The 24,982-nt window shown below is 32.2% G+C and overlaps 1 protein-coding gene across 2 annotated transcripts in view; it reads right to left on the bottom strand.

Annotated features, from left to right (window-relative positions):
• LOC127729668 (uncharacterized) overlaps nucleotides 1-24,982 on the bottom strand; it is a 246,127-nt gene that overhangs the window by 182,972 nt on the left and 38,173 nt on the right. Inside the window, exons 3-4 of one of the 2 annotated variants that reach the window (XM_052237521.1) lie at nucleotides 12,264-12,536; nucleotides 10,298-10,567 (exon numbers count right to left, since the gene is read on the bottom strand). In XM_052237521.1, the coding sequence (XP_052093481.1) occupies nucleotides 10,298-10,567; nucleotides 12,264-12,536 (543 nt within the window). The remainder of the gene's footprint in view (nucleotides 1-10,297; nucleotides 10,568-12,263; nucleotides 12,537-24,982) is intronic. The other variant, XM_052237522.1, reaches the window with a different exon arrangement.

The raw sequence follows: 24,982 nt of genomic DNA on the forward strand, positions 1-24,982 counted from the left end.
CATCTTTTGTTCGATCTTCAGAACTACCTTAAATCAGATCAACCTGACCTCGGGACTTTTCTTAACAATGTCTTGTTAAAGTGATAAGACACGAGATTCCAGAAAAAAGTTGAACCAATGCATGTATATATAATATGCTAAATTAAGGCATTCATGCACGATTTTTTTTACAATTATTACAAATCCATATAATCGACAAGAAATATTTCATTCAGTAAAAACTTTCCCTGCTAATTAACTGTCGTACTTTATTGCCGAAGTTTATTACCTGAATAAACAATCAACACATAATCATAGAGCACGTGAATGCGTTTCTATTTATTACAACAGTTGTTATAATGATTTGGTGTATTAATTTTTTTCTTTCAGAATAACACAATAAACACTCTCTGACTTCCACGTATGTTTACCTTTCTTTCATCAAAGTTTTTTTCCTCGCACTTTCGCTGTATGGTTGACGAAGTACTCACAAGAGGTCTCGGGGGTAAGTCACTGCATACGGAAAAGTTATCAATGAATAAGAGTACTGGAAGACAATAATTCAATAGCAGTACATTTATGAAGATTTTGATAAGATTAAGGATTTTCTATTAATGAAAGTTCTTGTACACGTGTTGTATGGTAAAACTTAGTTATTCAAGTGTATAAAACATATTCAACTTTTTTTTAATTTGAAGCATCATATGATTTTAAATCAGACTGAGTCAATCGAATCTTATTTTTACAAAACCAGTATAAAATGATAAATGTTTACGTATTTAAGCCATTGAAATTGCATTGAAGATTACGTTAATCATCACGCACATTTTTACTATTTAAAAAATGTACAAAAATATAGAAGAGGAAAAAACAGGGGTAAAGAAATGAATCAAAATCTATTGTACAGGATCCTGCAAAAACTGGATTGCTTACATTATCTAGTTTGTTTTTCAAACGTCTCGTTTAAATATTCAAGGTAATGCACAAATTTCAGCGTTCTACGATTTTGTGGTAATTATTTCCTTTAACTATAATCAATTATAGCAGCATATTTTTTCATCATACCTGAGCAAAACTAATAAAAAAAGCATCTTCAATTAATATTAAATCAACTAGGAATTACAGTAGCAAAAAATAGAAAATTACATAAAGGACTCATGTAAAGTTTTTCTGTTTGAAAGTTTGGTCAGTAACTTCAGAAGTTTTGAAAGCAATGAGAGGAGTTCTCGATCGAAGAACAGATGGTTCATACTTATAGCTTATATTAGCATTTATGTCACATGATTTCATGTATAATATGTTGCCTAATTTTCAATTTTAGAAACGGTAATCCGCAAGATCGACTTAAAATTATTTCAATATTTAAGAAAATACAAAGAACAGCTTTCTTCGTCATGAATGTATAAATTTCTTTATATGTCATAGATACTACCAAGCCAAATACAAACGATATGATAGTAATCCTCCTCAGACTAAAAAAATGTTTTGTCTTTATAGCACTGAAGCCGAATATAACTAATTGATGTAAGGCTTGTATGGTGGTAGGTATATGTATTAAAAAAATGCTAAGTTTGAATAACGCTTAAGAAAAAATATAGACGTTTTATGACAGAAACATCGACCCTTTTGCATTGTTTCAAAATAATGTTGGTTATTTTTTCTTGTGTGGATATAAACGTAAATCAGACGTTCTCATGAATTACTTATTAAGGGCCAGTATGCCAGAAAATATTGTCCAAATGGCATGTCGGAACTTTTGAACTATTTTTAAATTATTGAAATCTTATATATGAAGGAAAAGTTAAAATGTATCTTAGACCTTATTGCATCGTGTCTATGTTTAGAAACAACCTCATTTGCATAAATGCCTAAAAATCATTAAAATGCTAGTGAAAAATGTGTATAGTTTCAACTCAATAAATTCTGATTTTTAATATTACTACTGGTCATTTAAATATATTTTTGGAAAAAATAACCTGGATAGACAAAAATAAACCATGTCAGGAAAGACTTGTCTCGAACGATTATTACGTGGGGGTATTAAAGAAGGCCTTTGTAGGCCACAATGAATTTTGAAGAAAGTTTGAGTCCATCGATCTCCCAAAGTTGCATTTACTTTTTCATAAACATGATAAATAAGCATCAGTGAATAGACCAATGAATATTGTCAAAAAAATCAAAATTCCAATTTTGGCAAATTATTGCAAGACATTGAAACTTGCACCAAACTTTCCTATATTTTGATAAATTTCTGAATAATTTAAATTTAATTAAAACCCATTCATCATAAGCAATGCATTAACTTAAGACCTTTTTACATACATAATGTCATTATTTTTATGTATTATTGCCAAACAAATCTCTGAAATAGGGACAAAAACCAGTCACAGGTGTTTTATGAGTAATCTCACCTTATCTACACTCTCTGTTGTGAAAACATAATAATACCATAAGTTGTCTTTCATGGAGAAGGAGAACAAGAAATGTGAGTTCTTATTTTTACTGGTATTTCTTTTGGAAAATAACCAAATTATGACAATGACACACTCGCAATACCTATTTCACAATGAAATTAGAACACACATATACATGTGATTGGACTGCAGTGTCTGGGAAGAAGTCCAAGTAAACCCGGAAAGTTTACTGATTTTCATATCGCACTGGATTTTTTTTTTAATATTGATGCTAAATTTCTTCAGTTAAACGTATACCAGCAACACAGAGACTATTTAAAATTGAGAATGGAAATGGGGAATGTGTCAAAGAGACAACAACCCGACCATAGAACAGACAACAGCAGAAGGTCACCAACAGGTCTTCAATGCAGCGAAAAAATTCCCGCACCCGGAGGCGTCCTTCAGCTGGCCCCTAAACAAATATATATACTAGTTCAGTGATAATGAACGCCATACTAAACTCCAAATTGTACACAAGAAACTAAAATTAAAAATAATACAAGACTGACAAAGGCTAGAGGCTCCTGACTTGGGACAGGCGCAAAAATGCGGCGGGGTTAAACATGTTTATGAGATCTCAACCCTCCCCCTATACCTCTAGCCAATGTAGAAAAGTAAACGCATAACAATACGCACATTAAAATTCAGTTCAAGAAAAGTCCGAGTCTGATGTCAGAAGATGTAACCAAAGAAAATAAACAAAATGACAATAATACATAAACAACAACAGACTACTAGCAGTTAACTGACATGCCAGCTCCAGACTTCAATTAAATTGATTGAAAGATTATGTCTTCATCATATGAATATCAGGCACAATCCTTTCCGTTAGGGGTTTAGTATCATACCATCATAACATATATGAGAAGAACATAACCCGTGTCATGCCAACAACTGGTTTTTAAATAAATGTGTTTAGTGCCGATGCAAAGACCCTATAAGTGAATCAATATTCACGCCAAAATATGCAATCTTTAATGACCTGACAACAGTATCGTAACTATATCCCTTCTTAATAAGTCTATTTAAAGGTTTTGTTAGCTTCAGAGGTGAATACTGACATTTTTGTGCTTTATAAAGAATATTTCCATAAAAAATTGGATGTGAAATACCTGAACGTATAAGAAGTCTGCATGTTGAACTATATTTACGAATAATGTCCTTATACCGATGATAAAATTTAGTAAATGTTTTGACTAGTTTGTGATATCGAAAACCCTGGTGTAATAATTTTTCAGTAATACATAAATTTCTCTCGTTAAAATCTAAAACATTGTTACATACACGAGCGAATCGTACAAGTTGAGATATATAAACACCGTAAGATGGTGACAAGGGAACGTCACCATCTAAAAATGGATAATTAACGATAGGAAATGAAAAATCATCTCTTTTATCATATATTTTAGTATTAAGCTTTCCGTTAATGATATAGATATCAAGATCGAGGAAAGGGCAGTGGTCATTGTTAGTATTAGCTTTATTTAAAGTAAGTTCAACAGGATAAATTTCTTTAGTATACATACTGAAATTGTCATTATTGAGAGCCAAAATATCATCCAAATATCTAAAAGTATTATTAAATTTGTGTATCAGATGTTGTTTCGATGGGTCTTTGCTGATTTTTGTCATGAATTGTAACTCATAGCAATGCAAAAAAAGGTCCGCAATAAGTGGTCCACAGTTAGTCCCCATTGGAATTCCGATAACCTGACGATATACGGAATCTCCAAAGCGAACAAAAATGTTATCTAGTAAAAATTCAAGGGCATATATAGTATCAAAGCATGTCCAATTGACATAGTTTTTTTGTTTATTGCTACTAAAAAATGACCTAAAAGAGTTTGAACATATATATTCACATTCTGACTTTTTAAATGCCCATTTAATTAGGTGTGTGAATTTTTTCTTAATGAGAATGTGAGGCAATGTGGTATATAGGGTAGAAAAATCATTAGTATTTATTGGAGAGGAGGAAGCTAAAGTAAACTTAAAGGTTGCAATCTAGAACATCCAGCTTCCAGCAAGGCAACAGAAGACAGAGGTGCCTCTCCGAGATTCTGAAAGGCCTAATAGTTGGGAGACAGGAGATTTCATCAACATAGGGACAGGTTAGAATACACCCTCCCCCAATACATACACACATAGATAGATTAATTTTAAAGGGGGCAGATTGCTTTGTTCATTTTCGTACGAATATACTCCATATAGAGATATATTTGAATTATGCATTTTCTTTTTTTTTTTTTATTTTCAATTTATAAGTTTTTATTTTTCCTCTCATTGTTTCTTTTTGCAAGTTTTATACTACATATATATCATGTGTATGAAGTATCCAGGACCAGCCTCACGTCACAATGATTGTAAAAATTTGTTGATATCAAGAGTTGTATGACTTTGATTTCATTTTCAACAGATTATGAACTAAGATTCGTTTCCCTGTTTCTCTTACTTTGTTCCAACTTTTAGAAACATCATCTGATAAAGGGAGAAACTTAATTTATATGGATAGGATTGCATACCCGTTAATGAAAATATGCATTGTCTTGGTTGACCAAATTCTTGATGATTTTTATCTTTGGTTATTTTCGGGTCCTGGTCAATTTTGACATTAGCTAGATAAAATATACTAGCATACATTCATCAATTTGATGATGATGATGATAAATGGCTGCTTTACGTCCAGCGGCAAATTATTATGCATATTCAGGACGAGAACATGTTCATGTTATATGAATATTAACCCTTCTTTGTACTAGACTGACACGCTGACTCGGATTTTTACCGTGCTAGTTCACAAGGTAACAGTCCGCAGGTAGACATGTCACCCTACCCAGACACATATTCTGACTCCGAGCTGACCAGTTTTTGCTCCTACTCCTTAATGCCGCGTGTATAGCGGAGGAGCAGCAAATATCAATTTTAAAGTATTTGGTTTTATCCGGCCGGGGTTCGAACCCACGACCTCCCGCACTCGAGGCGAACACGGTGCCACGAGACCACCGAGGCGGTTTTTCCAACCCATAAAAAAGTCAAAAACTACACTTAAGAAAAGTAGAAAAATAACAAATGTGTACAGGGCATGAACTCAAAAAATGTAATTATTTTTTTCTCTCGAAGAAAAGACATAACAAAAAAACAAAAATTAAAAAAGCTGGATTTACAGACCGAAAGACTGTGGAATCTAACCCTTATAATATATTTTGACAACTAATGAACATCGTTGTTACAAATGAACTATAAACATTAAAGTTATCAATACAAACCCCATAAAAAACAAGTATGAAAGAAGGTACTCAGGTATTTACGAACGGTAATCTTGTCGTGCTCCACTAGTAGTTATCCTTATTCTTATTGTTCTAAAAAAGAGCAGTATCAGCAAAATTTCTAGTCTGTTTGAGACAACATTATGTCTCAGGTCAATTTTGAGAGAGAAAAAACTTTGTATTGAGCTAGAACACTATTCTTTAAGCATTTTGTCAATATTTGCCTACTTTATTCTTAATCAATTCCATATATTATCATGATAATATGGTTTTGTTTTTTCGTAGTTACAATTTCCATTTATAAAAAGAAATCTTTCGTACCAGGCTCTGTTAATTACACTCATAACAAAGACAAATTAGATAGGATATAATGAAAAGGTAGAAACTGAATATTATCCAAGACCAAATGTAATAGCCGACACTGATTCAGATGATGAACCCTTATTTGCTTGTCCTGAGCGAAATTTCATAAAGGTTTTTACAAAAACCTCACGTCTTAAAATAGCATATATGCATAGGCAAGCATATATATGCCAACAAAGAAAATAGTTATTACAACGTGAAACTTCTCTGGGCTGAGACATGTGTAGATGATATTCATGAGCACAAAGGTTTTGCTACGATCAGTTTTAACAACTAATTTGAATATTGAAGAAGGATGGTCTGTTACGGTTTCTATTAGCCATTGAAAGGTTTAGTAGTAGGTTTAAGGAAATTTTACATGATATAAATGTAGAATGCAGCGCTACAAAAAAGACCATTTTTTATCAAACCTTTGATAATTTGAAACTATTAAGGCGATGATGAAAGAAAGAAATTTTATTCTGACGAGTGGTTATCACATCTCAAGTTTGGAGTGTATTTGCAAAATTTGTCAAAATTGGATCTAAAGATCCAGCAAAGTCGTCTTAAGTTAAAATTAAGAATTTGAATGTAGTTGATGATGAAGATTTGCAAAACACCTAGGCAGAATGTCAAGTGATGACATACCAGTACATGTTGTTTCTGCAGATCGCGCAACATATATTATTATACAGATAGCATAGACATTTCAATTTTACATTCATTCTTCTTGCAGAAACAGTACAGTGTAACTACAAAAAAATGCCACCGTCATTGTATTACTGTTTTACTTTCTAGTATTAATTGCCTTGATACATGTATTTTGAATTGATATAAAATGAAAATGCTTGAAACAAGTTATTTTATGTACTTAAAAATCCGACAGTTAAAGTCTAGATGAAGTTAAAAGTGATATGGGGTCTTTTGAACTTGCAGTGAGGTGTGAGCTTTTTGTACATGTTGAAAGCACCACTGTGACCTCTAGATGAAAAACAACAACTAAATATCTGTTAATTTGCTGGGATTTTAGCAAGTACACAATATATAAAGATTTTGTTTCATAAATCTATACAATACATCCCTCCTTTATAATTTAGATATAGTAATTAGTGAGTTGATAAATGTTCTCCACATGTCTTATTCCATTTGAAAGATTCATACGAGTATCCACAATAGTGAAGAAACATTAACCCCTCAAGTGTTATTCTTTTAACAAATTATTAAACAGACCAAAAGGGCTAGCTTGACCTGTAATTATTGGCTTTCCTGAATCTATTTTGGTTCTTTTGCAAAGAGATTTATTATACCCATGCTAGTGATAGCTGGGGGATATATAATAATCATAATGTCTGTTGGTCTGTCTGTTTGTTTGTAATATGTCTACAATCGTTAAGTCCTCTCAAAGTACAGAATAGATTTAAACCAAACTAATGCTATGTCTTGTGAGGGTTGTAAATTGTGCATCATATTTTTTTTTTATCTATTGAGGGTTTATGGGGAAATCTTTGGACCTAAAAGGAGAAAATCAGTAGTGGTGTAGTGTAACTACCTGCAGTCCGCAACTCCTCCGCAACCACTTAAGGGTTTAATGTGAAAGTTGTATGAAATATCAATTAAATATTTCAGTTGTGCGTCAAATACCATATTTATTTTCTACAAGGTGGGGCCCCCGAGGGTAGTTTGGGTCCAAATAGCAGAAATATCATTAATATAGGATAACACCTGCTAAATCACAATTCCTTCCAAACTATTAATTCTACATTGAGTACTATGATCATTTTCTGAAATTAGATTTTTTATATTTGTAGATATATGATAGGGTTTAAGAAAAAAAATATATGGCATAAAATATTTTTGCCACTTTAGAAAATATAGACTTTTAAAAATTAGCAAATTTCACCATTCTAGTAGTTTTGTAAAACTTCGGATATTAAGAATAGAATGAGCAAATATAGGACAAGAATTTAACCTCAGGTTTCAACATATTTTGACAGTTGAAATACAGTATTACAACATATTTTTACCAATAAAACAGTCAGAAGTTGATAAAGACTGACATTGGCTAATTTTCAGCTCTATTTTGACCATAAATTGCTATAAAATGATAACGCTCCATAAAGAGACTGTCATTGAATATTTTTGAAAAATATTTTGCACAGAGAGTAGTTGCAATGAAGGTATCATGTATACAAAATATTATAACATTGCATTCGGAGTCTATTGCATGGTTTTCTGTCAGACTGGCTCTAAATAAAAGAGTGATTCTCCCTTTTAAGTCTGTAATAAATGGGGTCTCAATTAACTTTTTTAATCAATAGTGCATTGTAAAAATCCTGATCATTCTTTGTGTTGGGATTTGTGGCATCAGGTAAAATAGATAGCTATGAAGATCTTACATTCTTGTATTTGATAGCTTTTTGAAAATTTATTATCAAAATGAACATCTTAAGTGAAACCATTTGGAAAACAATCGATGTTTCTATAAGAGCAAATTGTAAAACCTATGTGAGCCTATATTTAAGCGCTGATATTGATTTCAAATAACATTACTTATCATTTTCTAATATGGAAATAAATCATTCATTAAAGTACTTCGCATATTATGGTTTATATGAAGGAGTCAATATAAGCGCTAAAGTGTTTAGATGTAATAAAAACGTATTTGATAACAAATTATAATATGAAGAACTAAATCCTATATACGATATAGGCACACGTTGGCACTAATACCATCATTGTAATATCTCCATTACATCCTAATAACTTTTGACGGTTTTGGACTAAACCTGGATAATTTTTCTTAACATAACATCGGCCTTACGTATTACCACCATTATTTTTTGTTATTATTTGTATATCACCCATATAGTATTACATGTTAACATTAAATTAATGAACGCAAATGCAATCGAGTACAGTTACTTTTTTGAAGCTCTAACCATGTTCAGCCTGGTATATTTGATGATTTTTTTTCAACGTAAACAATAAGTAGAACAAAGCAATAGGTTCAGGTGTAATACCATTAAAACAATTACATCACCTGGGGTTGCATGTTAAAATATAACTAGCCATAAACAAATAAAAAAGATCGTTCTGTTTGCTTCCGGGCAATGAAATGGTAGAATTATCTTAACCTATCCATCATGCAGTTCAATCTTTAGTCATAAATTTCGTTCTGTGACTTGTGTTTTCATGATGTTCTTTTTGGCCATAGTATTGTCTGTTTATTTTTTTTCGACTGATAATTTTTATTGTCCCCGTGGTATCTTTCGTCCTTTTTGCTTTTACTTGTTTTTGATAGTATTATGTTGTCGATTTATATAGTTTTTTTTTTTAATTTTGAATGTCATGAGCATATGGTGGATGACATCTTTGAATTTACATGTGTGTATTTTCCCTTAGAATGCTTATACTCTTACGTCATCGTTCAATGACGTCATTTACACCGTCTGATCTCGGGTTACTTCATTCATAAAAAGCATATGACGTGAAGTAGGATTGAATCAGCCCAAACAAATCATGACGTTGCCGATCAGCTGACATATATATTTGTACTTTACCACGGGTGTGTATTCAGAGCGTTTGAAGAACGTCATATTAGAATTAACATTTATACCATGTAATAGATTCTTCTTTGGTTATATAGCTTTATTACATTGGTTGCAATCAATTGGCGAGATTTCCCAATGAAATAAAAACCGATAATTCAACATGTGAAATAAACTCGATGACGTTACATCAAAGCAAATTGTGAGTGCGTAGGGAAAGATATCAGTAGTTCCTGACATTTTCTACTTTATTCCCATAAAAAAAACATTGTCAATGTTATAAAAAGAATTACTAATCAAAGAATTCAAATATCGAAAAATATTCAACTCGTGACTGAACAACACTGATAATTAACTCATGCGCTACGCGCATTCGTGATTTAATGTGTTGTTCGGTCACTCGTTGAATACTGTTCCATATTTGAATTCTTCGATGACTTATTCTATGAGTATTCTTATTTTTTTTTATAATTTTCAAGTGATCACATATTGAGCAAATTGTGTATGTTTGTCTCAACGTGTCCTCATATTGCAACACTTAATTATTATGTTTTTAATAATCATAGACCCACACACTACAATGAAGTCATTTTGCGAATATAAAATAGTATGTAATTTTGTGTGAAGTTATTACTCTCATTATCATAATAATGAAACAAAAATGAACAATAAACATATATCGAAGACGTAACATGAGGCTACTTACACTGTATGGTTAGCTTAGTACCATGGCCTATGCTGTTATCGGTGTTCAATTTTGCACAATAATGACCCTCGTCTTTAAATGAAACATATTTGATTCTCAGCCAATGTATAACACCGTCAACCATTTTTGTTATATTTTCTGTTTCCGCTAAGTAATAGTTGTTTTTGAAAAAATGAAGTTGGACGTTTTCTACTTGGAGTTTATATCGTAATTTAAGTGGTTCACCCTCAGTTGCAAGAACTTCTGGAGGTGGGCTTTCAATTTCTAAAGCTGTAATTGACAAAACATTTCACATATTTGTAAAGTAGCGTAATTTTGTTATCAGTAAATTAAAATCAAACTAAATATTGTTGTTACATGTATATATATATGCACATTCATAGCTGTACAATCTGTCGATACCTGTATCTTGGAATTGCACACAGTCATGTTTTTTTTCTGACTGGTAATGGCGTCTTTACACTAAATCCATCGGACGTTGAATGTGTACTAATTGATATTTTAGTCTTAGATGCACGACTTTTTTATTAGTTGTTATTGGCTTTGAACTAGCTGTCAGCATGGTCAGTAACTGTTAGAAATTTACCTGTGATAATATAAACGTCACAAAAAATACGTCACTTTTTGTGGCGTTGATACAGTCGTGTGACGCGCAGTTTATACTTCGGTTGTGGTGTCCTGGTGTACTGTCGTAAATTCATGGGAGGTGTCCGCTGTTATTCTGTGGTTTACATGTTGTAATGTACTATTATATTACTTATTTATGTATTTCGCTGTCCTGAGTGTTCTTGCGTTTGTTTGTACTGTATTCCTGTCACGTAATGTCATTTTAGCGGTATTTTCAACATTGCCATATAAGCGGGAGGTTTGGCTAGCCATAAAACCAGGTTCAACCAACCATTTTTTCTTAAAATGTCCTGTACCCCTCAGGAATATGGCTGTTGTTATCAAATAGTCCGTTTCTATGTATGTTGGCGTTTGTTTTTGTTGCAGTTCAGTGTTTCTGTTGTTCCTTTGTTTTCCTCGTATAGTTGATGTGTTTCCCTCGGTTTTAGTTTGTAACCCGGATTTGTTTTCGCTTAAACGATTTATGACTATTGAACAGCGGTATACTACTGTTGCCTTTATTAAGTACTCTCAGGTCTGTACTTAGTGTCTTATTTGTTGTGGCAATGTATAAATACCCTAGGCCCGCCATGTCTGGTCTGTGATTTTGTTAGGTGTTTTTTCTGCTTTGTATCGATCTGATAGGTTAAGCCCTTTTCAACTGATTTTTATAGTTTTATTGTTTATGTTGTACTGTTACACCACAGGGTTTTGCGCCAGCAAATAAGTTTAACCCCGCACCATTCTGTATGTACCTGTCCCAATTCAGACGCATGTTATTCAGTGCTTGTCGTTTGTTGCTGTATATCATATTTGTTTTTCGTTCATTGTTTTGTACATAAATCAGGCTGTTAGTTTTCTCGTTTGAATTGTTTTACATTTGTCATTTCGGTGCCTTTTATAACTGACTATGCGATATGGGTTTTATTCATTGTTGAAAGCCGTACGGCGACCTGTAGTTATTAACTTCTGTGTCATTTGGTCTCTGGTGAAGAGTTGTCTCATTGGCATTCATACCACATCTGCTTATTGTTCTAGTAATGGAATAGATACAATCATTAAGTAAATAACACTGCTGTGGTTCTTGCTTATTCCTATCTTTTTTTCTTTTTTTTTAGAAAATTAAAATAACTTGTTATTGTGTCTCATATACAATCAGTATGCTAGAAATAAGTCTACACGTCCACCAACCTATTAACTTAAATAGTTTTTACATACCGTATATCATAAAATATTTAGACAATTGCATATTTTTAATCCATTTACACTTTACCAGTAGCTTTATGTTACATTGATAACTTAGCATTATTATCATTAAATGATAAATATGCACGAACGAAGTAAAGAAAAAGTAACTTACGTTTTATTTTCAGCTTTGTAATGTAACTTCGGCTACTGCCGTGTTTAACTTGTGCAAAATATTCGCCAAGGTCTTTGCGTATAACAGGCTTTATGTTAAAATAATTTAGCACACCATCATCTTTTTTTGAAACATTGCCCTCTTCTGCTACGATTTTATTGTTTCTGTACAACGTAAGTTGGACTCTGTCTGTGGAGAGTTTATACCGTAATGTGAGTGATTCTCCTTCAAATAATGTTAATTCTTGTGATGGACTTTCGACAATTGTTGCTCCTGTTAAATAAGATCATATCTATATATTCGTTTATATAATGGCCTAAACATTTAATACAAGCTTCCTGTCACTCGTTAAATAGGCAGAATATGTGATTATCTTTAAAATGCATGTATGTTTGTATGTATGCAAAACGAAGAAATACGACTACACTTTTGTCAACTAAATTAAACTATTATATATATTCTTTTAAATATTATTTGCCTTTGTTCCTTCAGTTGGCCTGTTCTATACTTTAATATAAAAAAAAACATAAAAGAATGTGAGCTCTAATTGGTGCTTGGCAATAACTAAAAGAAAGAAGTTATATACATGTACCAGTATATACACATGATATAACATTTACCGACTTCAATTTAGAACGTAGTTAAAAGTAGCCCTTCCCTGACAACAAATGTTGCTTTTGATGTCATTTTTACTTAAACTAACTCACAGATTTGAAGAAATGAAACTTTTGGTGAAAAGAAATATATATTTAGACCATTTTGAGCTAAATTTACTTGTCCATGAGTTTGCATTAGTTTTTAGTAGTACTTGACTTCCAAACGGTAGTATTTCATTACAACATTTTACACACTGGTTAAAAGTTGGCATGTAGAAAGTTGATACATGTACAATTCAGGATATACCTGGTTTCTATGAAGTTAAACTTAAAGTAAAATATTTAGAAAGCTGTGAAAATTGAAAAATTTGGTTTAAAAGATAGTGATTTTTAACTTATCACCATTTAAGCTAAATGCGGTGAAAGTTCTTAACTACTTATTTTGAATGTAAGTAGCCACATTTCAACTTTCTTTCGGTAAAAAAAAAAGTCTCATATTGCTCGATTTTTTTTTTTTTTTACTCATAGTAAATAAAAACTGTTTCATGACCATAACTGTATTATTCATCAATTAAAGGTCTATTACTGACCCCTGATGAAAAAAGGGGGTCCATATTCCCTTACACTTCAATACCTTTGATGTTTTACTTAACTCATTGTAAAAGTTATAAAAAAATCTTTAAAACAGTAAATCAAACAAGGAAAAATCAACCAAAATTTATCTTGATATTGAAAGTTTATGTTCCTGTAGATTGAATTTCAAATATTTCTTTTAAAGTCATACAGAACAGTCAGTTTAAATTGAGCTTTCAATTTTTGCAAATACAAGTTGCATTATGATGAGAAATGATTTTATGTACTACTGATTGACCAGTGAAAAAAAAAGAAAAAAAAAAACAAAAGACGTCTGATAAACATTTTTGTCGGTCTCTTTAAAGCGAAGAGCGATGAAAACAAAATTATCAGACAATAATTGATTTTCTTTTCTTAACTGATCATTTGAAATGAAATTAGCCACATTTCAACCTTTTTTTTACCAATATTGCCAGATTAGAGCCTTACACCTGAATTTGTGCTATTTTCATCTTTTTCACCCTTACAATATGCATGCATATAAAAAAAATGTCTGAAATTGCTAGGAATGCACAGTAAGTTGTTTCTGTGATATCAAACAGTAAAAAAAAAATGTTTACTACAAAAAAAAATTGTCCCCATGAAGATTGTATGAGACAATTTGATGTTTACCTGTTATAGTATTCGTCATTGCATGTATTTGGCAGATAGCATAGCCTAATGTAAAAACTGCATAAACTCAGCCCAATCACATAAATTGTCTCAAATAAAAGTTTTCTACCTTAAATTTTATTGACTTATAGTTAATAAAAATTGTTTCATGACCATAACTGTATTATTGATTAATTATTGACACCTGATGAAAACAAAGGGGGGGGGGGGCAATATTCCTTGACACTTCAATACATTTGATTTTTTACCAAACTCATTGTAAAAGTTGTAAAAAGTCTTTTATGCAGTAGGGCAAGCAAGGAAAACTCAACAAAACTTGATCTTGATATTAAAAGTTTATGTTCCTGCAGACGGAAATTGAGTTTCAAGGATTTTCTTTTAAAGTCATACATTTCAGTCAATCTTAACTGAGCTTTGAATTTTGCAAATATAAGTTCCATTATGATGAAAAATGATTTTATTTACTACACATTGACCAAGCCTTAAGAAAAAAGCAAAAGAGAATACAAAAAAAATACAACTGATTTTTCACAGATTTTGAAATAGAATTACACTTAATTGCATTCACGATTCCTTCTTCTTCTTCCGAATACGGGAGTTGGTTCCTAGGTAGGAGTGTAAAACTTCCCGGAACTTATGTGCTATGTACATATGGACTTAATTAAATTTACTATAAACAATAAATAATATATACATTATGTACAGTGGATTTGTGGTTTACTAAGTTGGTGTGGATCCTTCAAATGTTAGAGTTGATATGTAACTTTTGAAGGGTTCCAGGGTTTCAGACAAACGTATTGTTTAAGGTATTGGATTCCAGTCAGAGATGGTCTTTGGATAAAAAGAATATTTATAGAAGACTATATTAGTTGCTTTTTGCCGAAATTTATGTTGCCCCCTAGTACGTCTATCAGATTTAGTTAAATTGTCCTTCGGAACTTCTACTAACCTTCAATTAATTTTATATAGCATTGTTAATCTAGCTTTTTTTCTATTATATAAACTGTCCCATTGTAAGGAATTAATCATGTAACAAACTGCAGCCGGTGTTCGGTCTTTATAAGAATTATGGAACAAGAGTGCACACGCTGAAATGTCTCGCCTTCTTTACTAACCATTGATATTATGTTGATAGTCCTAAATGAAAGCTTTACTACAACTATTACATAAACTTAACATGATCCAAGAAAATGAAGTCAAGGTCATATAAACCAAACGAGAAATACATGTACACCTTACAATCATTCAATACACTAAATATAGTTGACCTATTGCTTATAGTTTCTCAGAAACAGACTTAACCAAGAAAACTAAACATTGACCAATGAATCGTGTAAATGAGGTCAAGGTCAGATGTACCATGCCAGACACACATGAACAGCTTACAATCCTTCCATACAACAAATATAGCTGACCTATTGCTTATAGTTTAAGAATAAAAACAGACTGAAACACATAAACTTAACACTGAGCAATGAACCATGAAAATGAGGTCAAGGTCAAATAAAAGATGCGAGACTGACATGTACATCATAGAATATTTCCATACACCAAATATAGTTGACTTATTGCATATAGTATAAGGAAAAAGACCAAAACTCAAAAACTTAACTTTGACCACTGAACCATGAAAATAAGGTCAAAGTCAGATGACACCTGCCAGTTGGACATGTACACCTTACAATCATTCCATACACCAAATATAGTAGACCTATTGCATAAAGTATAAGAAAAACGGACCAAAACACAAAAACTTAACTATAACCACTCAACCATGAAAATGAGGTCAAGGTCAGATGACACCTGCCAACTAGACATGTACACCTTACAATCATTCCATACACCAAATATAGTAGACCTATTGCATACAGTATAACAAAAACAGACCAAAACACAAAAACTTAACTATAACCACTGAACCATGAAAATGAGGTCAAGGACAAATGACACCTGCCAGACACACATGTACACCTTACAATCATTCCATACACCAAATATAGTTGACCTATTGCTTATAGTATTAGAAAAACAGACCAAAACACAAAAACTTAACATTGACCAATGAACCATGAAAATAGGTCAAGGACAAATGACACCTGCCAGACAGACATGTACACCTTACAATCATTCCATACACCAAATATAGTTGACCAAAGGCTTATAGTATTAGAAAAACAGACCAAAACACAAAAACTTAACATTGACCAATGAACCGTGAAAATGAGGTCAAGGTCAGATGAAACCTGCCAGACTGACATGTATCCCTTATAATCATTCCATACACTAGCCTTTGTTAGTCTTGTATTATTTTTAATTTTAGTTTCTTGTGTACAATTTGGAGTTTAGTATGGCGTTCATTATCACTGAACTAGTATATATATTTGTTTAGGGGCCAGATGAAGGACGCCTCCGGGTGCGGGAATTTCTCGCTGCATTGAAGACCTGTTGGTGGCCTTCTGCTGTTGTCTGTTCTGTGGTCGGGTTGTTGTCTCTTTGACACATTCCCCATTTCCATTCTCAATTTTACTACATATAGCTGACCTACTGCTTGTAGTATCTGAGAAACGGACCTAATCACGTAACTTTAACCTTGATCACTGATCCATGAAATGAAGCTGAGGTCAGGTGAACCCTGTCTGATGGACATGTAGACGTTGCAAGGAACCCATATACCAAATATAGTTATCCTATTACTCATAATAAGTGAGAAATTTACATAACAAAAAAACTAAACTTTTTTTTCAAGCAGTCGCTGAACCATGAAAATAAGGTCAAGGACATTGGACATATGACAGACGGAAAGTTCGTAACATAAGGTATCTGCATACAAAGTATGAAGCATCCAGGTCTTCTACCTTCTGAAATATAAAGCTTTATACAAATAGTTTACGCCGCCGGATAGTAATACCTATGTCTCACTTTCTGCGACTTTCGTCGCAGGCGAGACAAAAATCTAGCTACTTTACAACCTGAGTGATGAGGTGCTTTTTGTAAGGATCCCAAAAAGGGGAAGAGTATTCGACGACTGGACGGACAAGCGATGTGCACGTAAGGATTTTAACCTTACGTGTGCAGTTTTTTTAAATTTCTACGACAAAAGCCTAGGAAGGTTTTATTTGCTTTACAGGTAATATTATTTAAATGTGTTCCCCAGTCAAGATCATGGCTTATAGCTACACCTAAATATTTACTGTCTTTAACAGATTCTAATACATGAGTATGCAATGTATAATCAAAAGCAGAAGTGTTAAGTTTTTTTAGATATATGTATCAAATAGCATTTTTCAGGATTAAAATTCATCTACCAGTCCTGTTCCCACTAGACGAAACTAGATAAATCATTTTGAAGTAATTGTGCATCAGAATTATTATTTACATTTCTATATAACAAGCAGTCATCTGCAAAAAGTCTTGCATTGCAAGTTACATTTTCTGGTAAGTCATTAATAAATAGTGAAAATAATGTGGGGCCTAATACTGTTCCCTTGGGAGTCAACAGCTAATTTAGATAATTAAACACCATTTAAAATTGCCTGCTGTTGCCTGTCAGTTAAATCTGTTATCCAATTTAAGTTTTGATTCCTAATACCGTAAAAATCTAATTTTGAGCTAATCTTGGATGGGGGACTTATCAAATGCTTTAGTAAACCACCTTTAGTTATTCTTTCACGACCATTTTTCTCGATGTACTGAATGATACCCATGATAACGCAGATTCAACTTAGCATATAATAATTTAGAGTTAGCATTTTGATGAATTAATTATTCATCACGCGGTCTATAAACTTTACACTTTTAGCTTCAGAATAACGATTTGTAAATCTCTAATATATGACAGTGGAGGCTTTCCATACATTTGCGGGCTTTAAATTATCTAATGATACAAAAGTGAATGTTGCAACGAGAACAATGATCGTGAAAGAATGAGTAACGGTTGCCAAGTATTGCGGTGAAAGATCTGATATAGGTTCTCGAATGCAATCTTATCGAGAGAACACATGAAAGGTCAATGGATAACCAAATTTATTACGCGTTAAAATGTCAGATTTTGATTGGCTAATACGAGAAAGGTAATATATAAATAACACATATCTGAGAGGGTGATAGATCAGATTGTTACCCCGAGAAAACATTGTCAACTGAGGCGAAGCCAAGGTTGACAATGTCTTTTCGAGGGGTAACAATCTGCTCTATCACCCTCTCAGATATGTGTTTTTTAATTTATTATATTGAATGTTCTGTTATTACTGTCTATTAAATTTCAAATTCAAAGTAATAAGCTATGTCGTCTTGTACATAACAATCATCCGTATTTATTAAAGCGCACATGTACACTTGAGCAAGCGTCTCCGTGAAGGGTAATAGAGTATTTGCCATGGGATAGAGTAAATTGTCTCCCTCGTATTAACCAATCAAAATCTGGCATTTTGACATGAAGTATAATAATATACTTTATCCCATGGCTCAGCGGAAGACAATGTTTTGAATGTCACCCTCTCGTACAGACCAATCTGAAATCGATAATTTGCAGGGCAATGAATTGAGTTTACATAAATTAAAGAAAATGCCCAAGCTCTACGTTTTGGCCTCTATGTACGTGACGTCATAGTTAAGTAACTTAAATCTAAAATTTAACAGTAAAAGACAATCTTGATAGAACATTCAGTATAATAAATTAGATAACACATAGCTACGCCTCAGTTAAAAATGTTTTCTAGGGGTTACAATCTCCTCTATCATCCTCTCAGCTATGTTTTATTTATATGGTATCAAGTTATATGGGCAAATATTGAAAGAAAAGTTCATCATTATGATCAGTATATCAAACAAATAGAGTTTAAAAGATCACCATTTTTACAAATTCAAAAGGCAGATTGCTTTTTAACATTGCAATGACATACAAAATGTAAACAAACATGATTTGTGTCATCATATGAATAACTAAATTCCTATTCTCTGAACAATGTCTTTCTATATTAATGTTTCAAATGCCTCTCAAAATTATGCAGAAGCTTAATCAGAAAGTGTATATGATAACCTTATTTGATTTTTAACGAAAATTGAAACATATGTACTATTCGCCCTTTTGAATTGATTTCGGGTGTCAAAAATTAAATATTGGCTGCCATTTTCGGAATGACCGCCAAATGCATGAGCAATTTCATAAAAGAAACTTTATATGTACATAGAACATATCCCGAAATAATTTTTGGTTTAAATTTGCTGTGTTTAATAATTTCTATGCCACGTAGTCTAAATAGCGACGGTGGAAACAATGAACGATCCGAGTCCTGCTTAATTGTTCGAGTTCCACCGAGCTAATATAGTTTAACGTTCTAGCAAAAAAAAAAATTGCCAGTTCGCAGGATCTTTATCTCCAGACATTTTTATTTTGTTTTCTCTTATAGTTAGACAATGTGTGCTGTTATCACTAGTGCAGCGTGCATGCATCACTAGGCAAGCGAATACAGACTTTTTTTCTTTTTTTTTTATATGTCTTTTTTTGATTAATTGTTTTTAGCTTTTATCTAACTTTCAGTAACTGCGAGTACTGTCAAATCGTACTTTCGTGTTAATTTGACCTGCTGACACAATTTGTAATGCATTTCTGTTATTCAATGTTTACTTATTTTTTGTTATATCTCGTCTCATTATTTTTAATATGTAACCTTTGATAAGTATTTAGTATGACGATAAATTTTCACTTCTGTACTCGTACTGTGAACAACAAATTTATTTTGTAAAAAATGTTTCTGTACTCCTAACAACAAAGGGAGACCCGCCCCAGACCACCTCTCGCTTCGTGCTTTCACAAATGCACTTATCATTACTTATAGGTACATCGATACTTATTTTTCGACAAGATAGGATCCTGGTGAACTTTTTATATTGGAAGTCAAGTTATGATTGCCTCTTAATTAAAACAGGGTAGTCTAAGGCGTGTTCCCATTGAGCTAAACTCGGTGTGGTGTAAGTGTACTTAACAGTTATACTAAACTCTATTACGTTCCCATTGATAAAAATCAATGTTTACATGTAACTTAAATCAGGTTTTTACCACATGTAGTCGATACGCAATGTGGACCTTGTGTGGTTTAAGTGTACATACAACTAGGCATTAATAACGTGAATATTATTATGAATATATTAGGTAGTTACATTTATTGAATAAAAATGATTATAATACTATTATGAATTATTTTTAAATCAAGTTATTAACCTGTTGGTTTTTTTTTTTTTTGTTACCTTTGTTTTGTATCTGACTTGTACGACGTTTCAAGAAAGCAGTAGTACATTTTGCATTTAGAAGCGGTAGCAAACTTAAACAGATTAGAAACTTAAATGGCCATATACCAGTTAATGTAAGTTACAGTTTAAACAAACTTTTTTTTACTTCCCTTTAGCCGAGATTTTTTTCTCAAGAAATTCAAGATTTAAAAATTTTATAAAAAAAAATCGTGTCAAGTAAAAGATGAATGTCGTACACATTTGAGACTTTTTAAAATGCAACTTCGCAAGTAAGTAATGTATGAAAAAGATTTCAGAGGTAAGCAAGCAATCATTTGATTTTTATTTGGAGAAAAACGGAAAGGAGGGGATTAATTTAAAATAAACAGGTTTGATTCTGTTTTGTTGAAAAAATGCAGGATGTGCCATTCCATTCCCCCATTCCCCCTTAAAAAATAATATAAATCGTACGTTTTCTCCAAAATATATGAATTCAATATATATGAATTCAATATATATGAATTCAATAACAATATAAATGTGTAAAAAGAATGAATTTCTTATTTCATTAGTGAATGAAATGTTATGATTAATGGATTTTGTCTTGTAATTAGATATATATAGGCATATATTTTGGATTTGAAAAAAAACCATGCTTATAGGTTTTTATATGTCTCTAATAGTGTTGATCAGAATTAAACACGTGTCACAATATGATCCAATCGCAGCTTACCGTCCAAAATCGGTGACACAAGTTGAATGATTTTCTTCAAGATTTGCTGCCTATTTGAACATGTCTTTATTTAGACCTACCTATTGTATTAATTGGGAATTTGTTCTCATCCTGAACATGTACGAAGTACTTGCCACTGGAGGCTAAGCAACCAACAATCAACCAATCAATCATTCGAAAATCCTTTTTTCGCTTATTGTTATGCTGTTTAGCTTGCGTAATCGTGACATCTTTTATCAAAAAACAAACAACAACATTTTTTAAACTCCATGGTGAAACTCTCACCCTTAATTTTAAAAGGAATCAAACGATTTTTCTCACATCCTCCCTCCTGAAACAAATATATTTGTTTTTAAAATTTTAACAATTTATCTACTCCCCTCCCCTATCAGAAAAAAATATAAGAAAAAAATTTAATTCTGAAATGGTCTCCGCCTAACTGATACAAAGGTTTACAGAGAAATCTTCAATTCATTTTTATGTAATGTTCATTCAAATTACGTGTACATGAAGTTTACTGGTGTGAACAGTTCTCGTGTACAGATATTCAAACCGATGTACAGATGAGAACATATTTGATGTGGAACCATTGCTAACTACATGAAACTGATTGTCAACATGTTTACAGTACGCGAATTTTGGTGTGAACACGGCCTTAGATACACGATTTTCTTATTAGTGTTTATAGGATTTTAGCTAGATTTTAGTAACTGTGAATACTCTCAGATCTGTACTTTGTGTCTTTTGTGTTTTGTTAGTTTTTATTTTATTTGAATCGATGAGTTAAGCCCTTTCAACGGATTTTTATAGTTTGTTCTTATGTTGTACAGTTAGGTAGCACTCCACAGTTAGGTGTGTAGTTTCGCATTTTGGCCCCTGTGGATTTTTCAAATATGAGAGCTAGTGTGCAATAAAATTCATTTTTGGATAGCTGAGGATTAAAATAGCCTGCCTATTGGGTTTATATGAACATCAAGATAATGTAATGTATGTAATAAAGGCTGTTTTCTGTATGACAGTCCGTATTTGCATATCCATACCATACATTGGTCCGGCAATTATTGTAATGTTTTTTTTCCAACTTTTTGTCGCACGAACTTTGTAATTAAATTTTACGAAAAAATGAGGCGAAAGACACCCATTTTTTATTTGATTATTAGGAAGATTAATTTCAACAGTTTCTAAAAAGGTATCACTCATTGGCATTGAAATTCTAGTTTGATCCAAATTTTGGGGGATATGTGACATTTTCGCCCCCTTTTTTGCAATATTTTATGGTAAATAAATGCAGAATGTTGCCATGGATACACATAGAAGGAATTATATTTCACCCTTTTAACTTTTGAAAATCAAATCTATGGAAGATACTGATTACATACATATGCACATGTACAACACAAACAGTTAGGTTAATGTATTAGTAATCCAGGAATAGGAGATGATAAAATATTTTGTGGTTCATTTTTAATTTTATTTTCTAACTGTGGAGTGCTACCTTATAGCACACCAGAAAGCACAGAAATGCCTTTTTGAAGATAAATTTGACCACAAATCTTTAGTCTTTTAGGTTCTTGTTTTAGTTCAGAAGGTAAAAAATCTGCTAGGATTGCAATTCATGTTTATTTTATTGTTTACTGTCCTTAGCAACCAAAGATACACATTTTGACACTTAGACATGTTGCGGTCTTAAATTTGTACTCCATTAGCTTCGCCCTTGTAACCAAAGATTGCGCTTTACATGATATCCTCAGAATGTATCGCTTTATATTTTTGAATGCGAATAAGTCAAATAAACATTTTTAGCAGGATTTTATATTATAATTTGGCATTAATTAAATTTAATGATGCCAGTACTGTTAGAAATTTATACCCTGCTTGAGAGCTTCTAAACCAAGGTTTGGTATGCTATTTACAGCAAAATTGACCTATGAGTGCTTTCAAATACCTAAAAATTGTTCAATTTTTCCTCTTTTAAGGTAATTTTAAGATTTTAAACAGAAAAAAGGGAAAAGTTTTAGAAATTTACCCCAAAAATGAGACACACTTGAGGTTTTTCACTATGATCTAGCATTCATTTCTAAATCACTTTTTGTCGCGTTTGAACATCAACTGCTAACCTTCATAAAATCTTTATTACTGGACCAATTTTAAAAACTAAGGTACCATTTTAATCGTAACAGCTAGTAGAACACAGAAAATATACTAAAAATTGAGACAGGAGGGGGTAAATTTCATCTTAAGGTAGCACTCCACAGTTAGGTGTGTAGTTTCGCATTTTGGCCCCTGTGGATTTTTCAAATATGAGAGCTAGTGTGCAATAAAATTCATTTTTGGATAGCTGAGGATTAAAATAGCCTGCCTATTGGGTTTATATGAACATCAAGATAATGTAATGTATGTAATAAAGGCTGTTTTCTGTATGACAGTCCGTATTTGCATATCCATACCATACATTGGTCCGGCAATTATTGTAATGTTTTTTTCCAACTTTTTGTCGCACGAACTTTGTAATTAAATTTTACGAAAAAATGAGGCGAAAGACACCCATTTTTTATTTGATTATTAGGAAGATTAATTTCAACAGTTTCTAAAAAGGTATCACTCATTGGCATTGAAATTCTAGTTTGATCCAAATTTTGGGGGGATATGTGACATTTTCGCCCCCTTTTTTGCAATATTTTATGGTAAATAAACTTGTACAAGTTGAATGATTTTCTTCAAGATTTGCTGCCTATTTGAACATGTCTTTATTTAGACCTACCTATTGTATTAATTGGGAATTTGTTCTCATCCTGAACATGTACGAAGTACTTGCCACTGGAGGCTAAGCAACCAACAATCAACCAATCAATCATTCGAAAATCCTTTTTTCGCTTATTGTTATGCTGTTTAGCTTGCGTAATCGTGACATCTTTTATCAAAAAACAAACAACAACATTTTTTAAACTCCATGGTGAAACTCTCACCCTTAATTTTAAAAGGAATCAAACGATTTTTCTCACATCCTCCCTCCTGAAACAAATATATTTGTTTTTAAAATTTTAACAATTTATCTACTCCCCTCCCCTATCAGAAAAAAATATAAGAAAAAAATTTAATTCTGAAATGGTCTCCGCCTAACTGATACAAAGGTTTACAGAGAAATCTTCAATTCATTTTTATGTAATGTTCATTCAAATTACGTGTACATGAAGTTTACTGGTGTGAACAGTTCTCGTGTACAGATATTCAAACCGATGTACAGATGAGAACATATTTGATGTGGAACCATTGCTAACTACATGAAACTGATTGTCAACATGTTTACAGTACGCGAATTTTGGTGTGAACACGGCCTTAGATACACGATTTTCTTATTAGTGTTTATAGGATTTTAGCTAGATTTTAGTAACTGTGAATACTCTCAGATCTGTACTTTGTGTCTTTTGTGTTTTGTTAGTTTTTATTTTATTTGAATCGATGAGTTAAGCCCTTTCAACGGATTTTTATAGTTTGTTCTTATGTTGTACAGTTAGGTAGCACTCCACAGTTAGGTGTGTAGTTTCGCATTTTGGCCCCTGTGGATTTTTCAAATATGAGAGCTAGTGTGCAATAAAATTCATTTTTGGATAGCTGAGGATTAAAATAGCCTGCCTATTGGGTTTATATGAACATCAAGATAATGTAATGTATGTAATAAAGGCTGTTTTCTGTATGACAGTCCGTATTTGCATATCCATACCATACATTGGTCCGGCAATTATTGTAATGTTTTTTTTCCAACTTTTTGTCGCACGAACTTTGTAATTAAATTTTACGAAAAAATGAGGCGAAAGACACCCATTTTTTATTTGATTATTAGGAAGATTAATTTCAACAGTTTCTAAAAAGGTATCACTCATTGGCATTGAAATTCTAGTTTGATCCAAATTTTGGGG

The sequence above is a fragment of the Mytilus californianus genome, unplaced genomic scaffold (genome assembly GCF_021869535.1).
Source record: "Mytilus californianus isolate M0D057914Y unplaced genomic scaffold, xbMytCali1.0.p SCAF_2, whole genome shotgun sequence".
In the NCBI taxonomy this organism is placed as follows: domain Eukaryota; kingdom Metazoa; phylum Mollusca; class Bivalvia; order Mytilida; family Mytilidae; genus Mytilus; species Mytilus californianus.